Source organism: Trachemys scripta, chromosome 12 (genome assembly GCF_013100865.1).
Source record: "Trachemys scripta elegans isolate TJP31775 chromosome 12, CAS_Tse_1.0, whole genome shotgun sequence".
In the NCBI taxonomy this organism is placed as follows: Eukaryota; Metazoa; Chordata; order Testudines; family Emydidae; genus Trachemys; species Trachemys scripta.
Window position 1 is genome coordinate 26,797,806 of NC_048309.1, and position 13,101 is coordinate 26,810,906.

The following is a 13,101-nucleotide window of genomic DNA, read 5'->3' on the forward strand; positions in this document are numbered from 1 at the left end:
GCAAACCGTGAAGCCGGTAGCGCTGGGGCAGCCCTTTCCGCGTGGCTGGGAGTGGGAGGGCGGGGAAGGGGCAGAGTTGGGGCAGGGCTGGGGGTGGGGAAATGGGTGGGGCCAGGGCCCGTGGAGGGTCCTCTTTTTTTATTGGTTAGATATGGTAGCCCTAGTTTGGACCTGCTGCCTCTGCCTACCCATGGGCTGCCTCCTGCAACCCAAGTGCCCCTTTGGCCTTAGCCTAGGCCTGCAGCCTGGGGCTTTTCTAGGCCGGAGCTCCCCGGCTCCCTTGGCCTTTCCCCAACTCTGCTCCACTTTAGGCACTTAGGTAAGCTCTCTGCAGCCAGGCCCTTCTCTCCCTGAACGCAGAGAGAGTCTGTTGAGCTCCTGGCTCCCAGCCTTTTTATACAGGCCAGCTGTGCCCTGATTGGGGTGTGGCCCAGCTGTGGCCGCTTCCCCAATCAGCCCAGCTTTTAGAGCTACAGCCCTCTCCAGGGCTGCTTTCAAGCCCTTCCAGGCAGGAGTGGGTGTGCACCCCGCTACAGTAACACATACCACACAAAGAGCCAACTTTAAAAAAAAAAAAAAAAAACCTCAAACAAATAAAGGAAAGCAAAGAGGCAAATGGGACCTCAACAGGAGAGCTCTGGAATACTGATTCTCTGTGCTCATATTTTATGGTTCTGTGCTATTGCAGGGGCAATTTTATTGAAACCAAAGCAACTAAATAAATAAATGAAAAATACCTGATTCCAGAGTGGGCAGAGGAGGGAAATATGAAAGCAAAAGATAATAATGCAAGCTACAGAGAATGTGTGGCTCCCAGAAATGCTTGAAATCGTTCCTTAAAGCAAAGCTTCCATCTGGTTCTCCAATTCATTGTTTATTTGGCTAAAGCGAAATGTGAACCTCAGGGTCAAGAGCATTACATTCAAACTCCTCTCAAGTTAGCTGGTTCCTAAGCAGCAAGCAACAGCCTTCTGTTGTCATGTTAGCAACGATCAAGTCCTAAACCCAGAGAGATTTTTATCTCCTTCAGAGGGAAGGAAGAAGCTCTGACGCATCAAGGCACTTCAGGAGAGGCTGCCATTTGGAATTTACTTAGCAGTTATGGAACACCAGCCATTTATACCCAAACTAATAACTATCCCTTTAAGGAACGGATGGGGAAGTGGTTCAGTGGAAAGCCTGACCCAAAATCCAGCAGGTGAACACCACTGAACTGGGGGAAAGTTCAGATTTGCAGCCAGACCCAGCTCTAGTTCAGATAACATAAGAAGCCTCCTCAAAAGAAGAATGCACCGAAACCTGAATCAGATCATTTGGGAGTTTCATAAATATTTGGCTGCTGTAGTTTTTTCCTTACGTTTTGATTTTGCTCAGCCTCAGCAATTTCAGGAACCATCTGGGACTTAAATCTATTTAGTTTATCCCAGAGAAGTTTAAGAAATGACTTGTTGATGGTCTATAAGTACCTACAAGGGGAGGAGATTTCTGATAGTAGTCTGCTCTTTCGTGTAGCAAAGGCAGAACAAGATCCAATGGCTGGAAGTTGAAGCTAGACAAATTTTAGACTAGAAATAAGGTGCATATTTTTAATATTGAGGGTAATTAACCATTGGAGCAACTTACCAAGGAACATGGTGGATTCTCCATCACTCGAAAACTCTTTAAATCTACCTTAGGTAATTATATAACCCCCATTAGTGTAGTGTGTGAGCACCTTGCAGTCTTAGCTGTATTTATCAACACAACCCTGGAAGATAGGAACATACTGTTATCCCCATTTTACAGATGAGGAACTGTGGAGCCTAAGTGACTTGGGCACTTAGGAGTCTAGGGCTATGTCTACACTACAAGTGCTAGAGTGGCACAGTGCAGTTACACCACTGTAGACACTTGCTACAGCTACAGAAGGGGGCTTTTCATTGCTGTAGTAAATCCACCGCTTCAAGAAGCAGTAGCCAGGTTGATGGAAGAATTCTTCCATCGATCTAGTGGTGTCTACCCGGGGGCTTAGGTCACTTAACTATGTCAGGAATATTGAATGTTTCACACCTCTGAGTGATGTAGCTAAATTGGCCTAAGATTTCAGTGCAGACTAGGAATTAGTGTCATTGAAAGTCAATAGGGTTTAGGATCCTAAGACTGGGGGACTCAGGAGTTCAACACTCAGTGCCTAACACCTAGGTGTGTGCACCGTGCTGGGAATCCAATAGGATGCAGGAGGAGATTTAAGCACCTAAGAATGGGATTCGCAAAAGCCAGCATTCTGAGCAGAGAGCCGCCTAGGCTAGCCAGTGGGAAATGCCAAGGAGAAGGGTGTGGCCTAAAGGGACCACAAAGGGACTTAGATGCCTACGTCCAGGCCAAAGGGAGGTCCCCCATCTCTGCTCAGGATTTACAGCTATAAACCTTCTTCTGGAGTTAGGAGAAATTGTTGGGTGGAAACTGAGTTAAAGGATGACTGCCAAAAATACCGCGAGGGAGTGCTTTACTTATTCATTTAGCTATATTGGTGCCATGTTTTCCCATGTTGGTGCTGGGTTCTCTTGCCTCCTAATACAGTTTTCCCTGGTTTCATACACAGACTCAATGCTTGAGGGAGGGGAAGTATTGCCTGGTAAGGGGACCAAGGGAAGGTTGTTAGTTTTCTCAGGGTCCTAGGTAGGGGATCAAGCTGGTATGTGGGTTAATTTTAAGAGGAACCACTAGACATTTGAACCCAGCCCCTGTTGCTCCCGACAACACTTGGCATTAGGGATACACATGTCACAAAATAAGCAGTTCTCCATTAGCAGTCATTCGCAGGTAAGGAGACAGGTGTTCAAAAAGCCCAGGTGTAGAAATGGGTATCTGATCTCAGTTATGCTGGTGTAACTTCATTGAAGTCAGTGGAGTTACTCTGGATTTACGCTGGCGTCACTGAGATCAGAATACAGCCCTGGGAGTGCAGCCACTAAACAATCAGTGTTGCATACAAGGTCTGACTGGCTGCCAGGCGACTGTATGTCACAACAATGTATAGGGCCACATCCTCATCTGGTGAAAATTGGCATGGCTCAGTGGAAGTCAATGAGGCGATGCTGATTTGCATCGGCCGAGGAACTGACCCATACACAGGAAAGGGGTACATTTAATGAATTACCCAGAAAAAGACAGTGAAGTTGTTTTCTCTATTTTTTCACACATCTCTTCAGATTTTAAAGATACTCCGGGCTCTAGTTCTGATACTATGAGAGATCAGCCATCTGTTTTGGAGTCACTAAAGTCCTTTTAATTAAAGAAATCAGCATTTGCTGCCTGTAATTAAGTTCTGGTGTTCCTTCTGCCTTGCAGTAGAAAGGAAGCCTCGTGCATTCCCATTTTGGCCATATGCCCCGATGCACAATTCGAATGCTATTTCTATGGTGATCTCACACTGGCTAACCAAATGGTGCTATTATTACTGTAAACACCTTGGAACAGGACGCTTCTGGGATATCGACTTAGCAATCGCACTTGGCACATCTAGGGAGCCTTTCACCCAGGGAGCAGAGGACTTAGGGCCCGATTCTCCTATTGTGCTGTCGGAGCTTTGGGAGTTCCTTCTGACATACACCGGGGCGAGAGAGGGGAGAATCAGGCTGATTGGGCGAGATTCACCATGATGCAAACTGCACTCCCCACCAGCAGTGAGACCCCGCTGCCCTCCGAAGGGGACTTGCAATGCTGCTGCCACTGTCACTCTCTAGATGGTGATTTTCAGTTTCAGTGGGTGGCTGGAGCTTCATAGGCACCTCACAGGCAGAGGATGCCATGAAAGAGGCACTGAAGCAGCAGCACATCTCCTGGTGCCCTTACCCACATCCCTTCACTGCCCAGCACCTCCCTGAAGAAGGGAAGGTTTGGCCACATTCCACCACTGCAGCTCTCTTCCATATCTGTCACTGAGGCCCTGCTGCTGGGTTCATGCTGGTAGGAGCCGGAGTAAATCGTGTTCATTCATCAGCGAAAGCAGACCTAGCTCCAGTGCGTGAGTCAGGGGCCAAATCCAACCCTCCATATTGAGAGGAACCTTCCATGAATTTCAGTGGTGTTTGCCCGAAAGACAGCCAGACAGAGCCCTGAGCCCCATTTTAAAGAGAAACTAAGCTCCTGCCCCCAGGCGAATTGAACCAATCGGAGTATTTCCACTGACTCAGGGAGCCTTTAGACACAGAGAAGTAGAGTGACAAGTCCAAGCTAACGCAGGCAATTGATTACAAAGAAGGGAAAATAACCAAGGGGTCCTGAGTCCTCCTCTCCAGTGTTCTAACCAGTCAACCACACTACTTCCTGATTTCGTAGTGATGATGTTTCTATGAGAGGTCCTGTACATTTGTTGTTATTCTATTATTTTTAACAGGTGACATTTCACAGGGCCACATCTTTAGCTGAGGGTAAATTCATCTGACTGCCCCAATGGGGGAACATCTCTCTTACCAGCACTGCACTGTAAAGCCAGCCTGGCACGGGAAGAGGTTTATAAGAGAATTGCTAATGCAGAGATTTCCTCTTGCTTCCAAAGAATGCATTTCTCAGGGTGTCTACACTGGAATTAGTCACCTCCTGCTGGCCAGTGCCAGCTGACTCGGGTTCCTGGGGCTCAGGCTAAGGGATTATTTAATTGTGGTGTAGATATTTGGGCTCAGGCTGGAGCTGGGGCTCTAGGACCCTGTGAGGTGGGACCATGCGTGGAATCTGGCAACCTATGATTAGAGCTGTTGCATTGAGAAGCTGGAATATTCACTTTGCCCTCTGCTGGAAGCATAAAGGAATAGTTCGTGTCTCCTCTCAGCAGGCAGGAAGTATCCTGCTACAGCATGAGCTTCCTGTTCAGCAGCCTAGAGAGGGATCTGAATGCATCCTGAGCAGACGGCATGGAAGGGAACCCAGAGAGCCAGTTGCCTGCAGACAAATGATGAAAAGGGGAGTGAAATAGATCCAGGAACCCATTCCAGACCTGAGCCCAGACACTCCCTATGTCGCCAACTGGTTTATATGATGAGAGCAATTCATGAGCCAAATTAAGGGCAACATCTCGTCTCTGATGCTCCATGGCGTTGCTCCACTTTTAAGATGACGCAATTCCATTGATTCAAAGGGATTCTGAGCTTGATCCTCCCCTCCCCCTCCCCGCCCCATTACAGCAGTTTTAGACTGATGTAATGCCACTGTTTGGAGTTACAGTAACATAAAACTGGAGTTGTGGAGTGGTGAAAATGGAAACAATATAAAGCCCAGCACTGGGACCCAAGAGACCTGGATTCTGGTCCTGCCTTTGCCACTGGTTTTCATAGATCATAAAGGTCCCTTCTGGCTTTAAAATCATCTAGTTTGACATCTAGTATATTGACCATAGAACTTTGCGGAGGGCATGTCCACATGGAGACTTACCATGCAGCAAGCTGGGGTGTACATCTACAGTGTCCCGGTGTGGGCCCTGCTGCTGTGCACTGGATACACCCCAGCTTGCTGTGCAGTAAGTCTCCATGTAGACATGCTCTGAGTGATTCTTGCATGAACCTCATATCTTACGGTTGAACTAGAGCATATTTTTTAGAAAGAGACACCCTATTTTGACTTAAAGACTTCCACCATGTCCCTAGGTAAGCTGTAACCCTTATTGTTAAAACATTTGCATTTTATTTCTAGCCCGAGTTTATCCAATTTCTGCTTCCAACTGCTGGATTTTGCACAAGTCCCTAGTTTGGTCCTGTGCAAGTCACTACTGCTCAGTGCCTCACTTTCCCCATCAATACAACGGGGATAATAATGTTTATCTAAGGACCAGAACCTCAGCTGAAATAAATCAGCATATTAAACTCAATGGAGGGATGCTGATTTGCAGCAGCTAAGGATTTGCTGGTATGTATTTTTAATGGGCTCCTCGCCATAGCAACTCACAGAGGGGTCTGTGAGGCTTAATTCACTGGGGTTTGCAATATGCACTGCAGAGCTATTGAAAAAGAGAGTATCAGAGGGGTAGCCGTGTTAGTTAGTTACTGGGTCTGTAAAAAGCAACAGAGAGTCCTGTGGCACCTTTAAGACTAACAGATGTATTGGAGCATAAGCTTTCGTGGGTGAATGCCCACTTCCTCAGATGCATGGGAGAGTGTTATCAGTGTGAGAGTTGACCCTCACTATGCCCTGGTCACCTGGGTGTGCAGTAGCAAGCAGACATTGGACTGGCCTAGCTGGAGCTCCTGCTACAGCTGATTCAGGCCCATGTCTGGGTAGTGTCAGGAGCGCACACTTGCCACCCAAATTCAGTTGAAAGGGCCACTGCTGTGACACCTGACTAGGCAATGATAACAAAGGAGCCTTTCTTTATGCAAAGAACTCTCTTCCTTCTTTCCCTCCCCGTCCCCATGCTCTGCTCCTTCCAGACCTTTACAGATCTGCGTTAGGGGGTTATGAAGTGAATCTTCTGGTCTTGCTTCCACCATGCATGGAAAATAAAGAGCAATGCAGGGAGATACATAGTACTGTCCTGCTGATTAGCTCCTGCTCTCTCCACAATGGGAACGCCTGCCTTGCTAGCTCGGCAGGCACATGGCAAGGAAAACAAAAATCTCCAGGAACAAGAAAGCCACCAGGATGATGAGGAGCAGAGCAAGCGCCACCCCGATGGAGCGTTTCTTGGGCTGCAAGCAGGGCCAAAAGGCAAGCCAAGCCTCGTTTCTCCCCATCCCTCCCCAGCGGGACTGTCAGTTTATTCCCTTCCCCAGCCAGATACTAGTGGTTTGCTTATTTCCAGTGATGTATGACAGCTGGGAATGCTCATATATCCAGCGGGCAGGCTCATTTATACAGGGTTTGAAAAATAGATGGGGTATGAAGTGCAATTTGGTGTTGTAGCAGAGCTCTGTCCCAGTTGGGGTGTCAGGGCATGTGATTAAAACCCTTTTATGGGAAATCGATATTTCACTCATTATAACGTTCATTCTCCCACCTAAAAACCATCAAGATGGACTTGTAAGATGGTGCACTACACACACACACACACACACACACACAGAGGTTTGTCCATTAGGAAGCCCAGTCCCCTCAGCATTTAATTCCATTTCCTAAGCAGATACACAGGTAAATAAACAGTAACAGGATTCTTTCCTAATAGGCTAGTAAAAGCCTGGAGCAGGCATGCACTAAGCCCACTAACTGTAAGATGTAACGTCTCCCACTAGAAATATTGGCCCAGATCCTCAGTGAGATCCTGGCCCAGGAGAGCCCAGAGCAGCTCAGGAGAAGGGGTTCAGAGTTGGCCATTGGATTCCCCAGATTCTGGCCCTGCTGTGTGCCAGGCTGGTCCCTTAGGGTAACTTAGAGCAGCCCGAGGATTGCTTTGAATTACACCAACTGTCAATGGTCTCAGGGCTTATGTGACAGCTGTGCTTCACAGGAGAACAGGGTCGTCCCCTATGTCATAGCAGGGATGGAGTCTCTTGACTACTGAAGAATCTTGATGAATGAGGAAGGTTCCCCCAATGGCTGGTTAAACTGGGTTTGTGGGCAGAATGTGTGGGCGGCGTGGCAGGACGTGGCTCCACCACACTCCAGGAGCTGGGGTTTTATTAATAACAGTAAATCCTTTCGAAATTTACTGAGGCCTTTTTCATCTGAGAGGTTGTTTTACTTCCCATACGGTGATCCGTTAGTATTGAAACCATAGCAACAGAGTGGATTGTACTGCTAAAAATGGGGTGGAAGCAACAATCATCATCTGTGCATGGGCCTATAAAGCTGGCTTGTCTCAGTTCTTGCAAAGACAAAAGATGTTTAGGTTTGAAGTGTTTGTATGTGTGGCAGGGGCAGGAACACCCTCTGTATCCTTGGACATCTCCCTTAATCTCTCTGTCTCAGTCTCATTTTCTGTAAAATGGGCTCTGGGCTGAACCCTCCAGCCATTCCTCGGGCAAAACTCTCATTGATTTTCATCCCAACCAGCCCAGCTGGAAACTCAAACTGCAAAAGCAGCCTCAAAATTCCCACCGGCATCTCTGCCCCCACCCCGAATCTCATGCTCCAATTCAGTGACATTTTCACTTGTACTGAAAATGCTGTGCAATTGTGCACTCCATGGACTGCTGGGTATAGAGCATGCATACGGCATGTTGACACAAGGACTGCTGGTTTAACTCAGCTTGGAACGTTGGGTTCTAAATGGCTTGTGCAATTATACTGTTTTTCTATGAAAAATGGCCTTTAAGTTTAAACCTTTTAAAAAAATCCATGAAGAAGATTGAGGAACAGCAAATTTGGGGGTGTAAAGAAGTTGGCAGTGCCCCTTATAAGAGTGTTATAGTATAAACAGCACATGAGAGAGTTCGAGTACCCATAAAACCAGCTACTATTTACACACGGATCAATGCCTTCGCTTTACATTGAGCTGGTGATGTGGGAGGAAAAAAAGGTGATTCACTAATGTTTTTGTAAATAAAAGTGACATATTAAACAGATTATTGTTATTTATTATTTGTATCATGGCCGTGCGTAGGAGACCCAGTGGATTCTCCAAGATTTTTAAACCTAGACTGGATGTTTTTCTAAAAGATTGAAGGAATTACTTCAAGGAAGTTCTCTGCCTGTGTTATACAGGAAGTCAGACTAGGTGATCACAGTGGTGCTTTGTGGCCTTATAATCTATGAATCATGGACCAGGAGACCAGTGTTCTAGAGGCTGCAAACACCGAACAAAAGATGGCCCGGACCTCAGAGAGTTTACTTATTACATATGAATCATGAAAACTGAGATGGCTGCTGGGCATTTATGAAAATGGCAAGTCCCCACAATGGAATGAATTTTAGTAGGGACCCTTATTTGTCCTGGAAAGTATGCTATATGTTATTCCACTGTCTAAAGTACACCGGCCACAGGACACCAACCACACAAAATTAATAGTCAAAGTTGATCAGCAACTAGAGATGGCCTAAAAAACCCAAACATGGTGGTGGTGGGAGGAGAGAGAGAGGATATCACATTTGTTTGGATTTTTTTCCTGATTTTCTTTCAAAATTTGGAATCTCAAAGCTCAAAACATTTCCACCAGTTTAATAGTAGTTTGAAAATGGGGGGAAATGTTTGTGATTCTGTTTTAATTTAATTCCTGTGGGTTTTTTTTAATTTCAGATTTCTGCAAAGTTTCAAAACTCAAAGATCTTTGACCAGCATTGTGAATAACCCATACTTGGAGAATTATGTTTCGATGTAACTAGTTGGTGAAAATATATGAGCTGTACCCAATCGACTCAGAGGAAATCCAGATGAGTGAATGAGCCTCTACACCCTGTGGGATGAGTGGGATCAGAAAAGGAATCTTTGTACACAAATGGGCAGCTAGTCAGTTATTTCTGGACAATCTACTTCACAGAGAAAGTAGCTGGAAGAGTAGGGACTGGACTAAACAGCTACAGATAACCAACTCTGACCTAAATCTTATCAGATGTTGATCTGTGCTGTGCTATCTTCCAACTGCCCATATGTTGAATCAGTCTCGCTGTTGCAATGTCTTTACAAAAAATAAATGTGATCAAGCAAAGGCATCCATAAAAGAAATAAGAACGAAACAATGTGTCAGATTTCCAGTGGAGGCTAACACTGCCCCAAAATAAATGATTCTCCGTAGGACATTCTTCAGGCAAACTCTATCTTAACATTTATGCCCCGGGGGAAAAAAAATCTTCCAATGACCGTGATAAGGAGAGAACCAACCTTTCTCTCATCTGTCATTGTCATCATATGGGGAAGCATGGGTTTATGGACCAATCCTCAGGTTTAAACATCCCTAGAGAATTTACCTCATGGACTCGCTTGCACGTCATGTGCATTGCTGGGGGCAGAGTTGTTTCCTGGGGTTTGGACAGGGATGGAAACTAGAAGCTGCTCTGAGGTGAGCTGCATTAGAGAGTTGGGCTATGGCTCAGACATTCGGGGGTTGGAAGGGAGCACCAAGGTGGGTCGCATGGGCTGGAATGGATGTGGGAAGCTGTTTGATTCGAATGCAGGGGGACAAGGGCTGGGATAGTAGATTGGGACAGGAAGCCTATGGGAAGGCGATGGAAACTGAGACTGGGAGTTGGGGAGGGGGAACTGTGACTGGCTGGTTAAGGAGACTGGAAATGGGAAGGAGAGACTGGGACAGAGAGTCTAGAGGGGAGAGAGTAAGACTTGCTGACCAAGGAGACTGGGACTATAATGATAAGCATGGAGAGTGAAGACTGGCACTAGGTGAGAAGAATAGGACTGGGAAAGATACTGGGACAGGTTGGAAGGGATGGAGCAGAAGGCAAGAATGGTCGGAAGAGTTTGTGCCCACTACAGCGCACTCCCCTGCAGGGCCTGGGTTGGAACCCAAGGTTCCTGAATGTCACCTTTCCTCTGCTCTCAGCAAGTGTCTGTGAAACCCAGTGGCAGAGGGTCTCATTCGCCTCCAGTGCTGGTCCACAGAGAGGATGACAGCCTATACTGCTATCAGTTAAATCCATTGGATTAAGTAGCAGAGGTCTATGTGATGGATCTAAAGGTTCCAACCCTGCTGATGTCCCATGGGAGTGCCAGAGTGATGCCACATGGTGAAATTTCAATTTTTTTTTTCAGTTTTCTTTTTTAAAACCCTGCATAAAAATAGCTACATAAAAAGAACATCATGTTGTGCATCTGCATTATGATACAGTCAGTAATTGCACCCATACATACTGTTTTCTCCACAGTTCACTCGTTGTGGGTTTTTCTTGTGAGCACAAGGGCTTGTCTGCTGTGTGTGGAGACCTGAGATCTTGTTGTAAGGGCAAGTGTTTGCTCTGGTGTCCTCAGAAACTATATTTTCCCCATTGCCCCACTACAGTGCAGCAAGCAGTGTGTCTATCTGCCGTCCTCCAACCCAAAGGTGCAGGGGTAATGGAACCATTTGTTTAGTGGCAGTGCTGGGAGCCACTGAACCAAACCCTGTATATAAGTGAAACCACTTCAAGCCAGGGGGTGCGGTAGCACCCCCAGCACCCCTAGTTCCAGCACCTCTGCAAAGGCGTCTGCATTTTCGTAGCGCAAAGGTTCCCATCTGTGAGCACATACTTTTGGGATCATGAGTGGTGTGATATAAATGCAAAAGATTATTCTGTTCATCAGCAATAACAGAAATTCCTTGCTGCATTAACTGAGGTCACCCAGTGGCAAAAGCCCTCAGTGCCCTGTGCATGTCCCTGGATTTCCACTCAGGTGCTCTCGGGTGCTGCTGTGGAAGAAGCCAATTGCCACTGCCTCTCATCATGTAGGCAGCTTTTCAAGAGTGCATGTGTCTGCCCCTTGGAGCACTCTGCACGAGGGCGGGGAGAGTGCCTCTCCCCCAGACCAAGGAAGATGAGGAGCTTCCTCTGCCCAGACAAACCCTGCTCTGAGAGAAGGCAAGGGATTGGGATGAGACTCATTAAATTCAAGAGCCCTCTCAAGGGCTGGGGTAATTTCACATTCAATTACTGTAGCTGGGAAACAAGGAGATAAGCTTGCTGTACAGGTGCTTGAAAGGGTTCTGAGATCCTCCAGGTGCATGGGCTGTTTGCCTCCCACCCCCATCTCTGAGCAAATAAAATGTCAAGGGGGCAGACTAACCTGAAGAAACCTTGCCATGTTCCCTCCAACCCCTTCATTCCGAATGCACTCCCTGGATCGCAGGTGGTAATTAAAGCAGCGAGGGACCATTGACGCTGGCGTCTGAAATATTAAGTTGTTTAAAGCAGCTGTGAGTGTTCCCAAGGAGCGTGGGAGGTGGGGGGATGATGGCGCCCCTGTAATTTCAAGGTCTTTGCTTCATCCACTTAACAGCAACAAAACCTGTGCAGGCATATTAAGGATTCTGACAATTTATTGGCTACTCAGCTATCAGAACCTGGCTAATTACTCAACCTCTCACCTCTTTGTTGTCTGGAAACATTTGTTAGCAATTAAGCACATCTATCTAATTTCCCCCAGTTTGCTAGAATAAACACATTATGTTTTCCAGGTTTGAAAAGAACAACGGCCATCTGATTAGTGGTCCTCCACCCCTCGAATTTAAGATTTGCTAGCTTGGTATTGTCATCCTGTTTCTAGATGCTTATGGAGCCATGCTGCTTTCCAGCACAAATGGGATGTGTGTGTGGGGGGGAGGGTTATTGACCTGGTTTCACATTCACACCCATGGCCTTGTGGATTAATGTTAAGCAGGTGACCTGCTTTTTAGAAGAGTTAAACCCAAAAGCAGCCCTTTCTCCTGGGCTCTCCAGGGGAACACTGCTATTGGGATCCTTTAGTACTCTTGGATCAGAAGTATTTGAACTAATTTGCATGTGCATTTCGGAACTGTAGCTCTTTGCATGCGGCTTTTAATAAGCACCACAAAAAACAGATCAGAAACGGTCCTTCATACCATTGCAGATCTAACAAGTGATGGCAAGATACTTGATGCAGTCATATGTCAGAAATCCAACATACTGCAGAAAGCTAACGCCTTTCTGACTAGCTCCCTCCTTTTCCCCCTCACACTGCATGCTTATAACGCCCATTGGTGTTGTTGGAAATTGTGCACCAACAGCTAGCTAGCTAGTGCATGAGTAGTGAATCAAAGTCATGGGGCACAAGCATTGTTTGTTTTCATACTGGACACCTGTTGCTGACTGAGTGGTGAGTGACTCACAATGTGTAGCCACTACAAACAGAATGCACTGCAGGGTGTCTGATACTGGGGCATAACTTTTATCTCATTCAAGTATGTAAAGAGACACTGACTAACAAGAGTCACAGTTCAGTGGAATGCTGGAGATCTGTGGGGCCAAGTAACAAGCAGTGTATCCTCTCTAGAGGCCTTTCGAAAAGGTGATGGGGTTGTACATGTGAGTAAATACATAGGTAGATGTGAGTTCACAGGCATGTGTATGCGCATACATGAGTTTCCATGTGTATATGTGTGTTCATCAGTATGTGTGTGAATGTGTGTCTACAGGTGGGCATGCATATTCATCTACCTGTGTGTTTGCTTACTGCACCTGCATGTGAGCATTCAAAGTATGGGCACTTTTAGATGTATCCTTCTGATTTTCTAAGTCTGCTGCCTTTCA

The 13,101-nt window shown here is 46.4% G+C and overlaps 1 protein-coding gene across 6 annotated transcripts in view; it reads right to left on the reverse strand.

Moving 5' to 3' along the window:
* Positions 1-13,101, reverse strand: part of RALY (RALY heterogeneous nuclear ribonucleoprotein) — a 272,388-nt gene that overhangs the window by 95,105 nt on the left and 164,182 nt on the right. For 4 of the 6 annotated variants that reach the window (XM_034787276.1, XM_034787279.1, XM_034787277.1 and 1 more), the window contains exon 3: positions 11,618-11,719. The exons of the other annotated variants lie outside the window; for them this stretch is intronic. In XM_034787276.1, coding sequence (XP_034643167.1) covers positions 11,618-11,707 — 90 coding nt within the window. In that variant the 5' untranslated portion in view covers positions 11,708-11,719. The remainder of the gene's footprint in view (positions 1-11,617; positions 11,720-13,101) is intronic. 6 annotated transcript variants of the gene reach the window in all.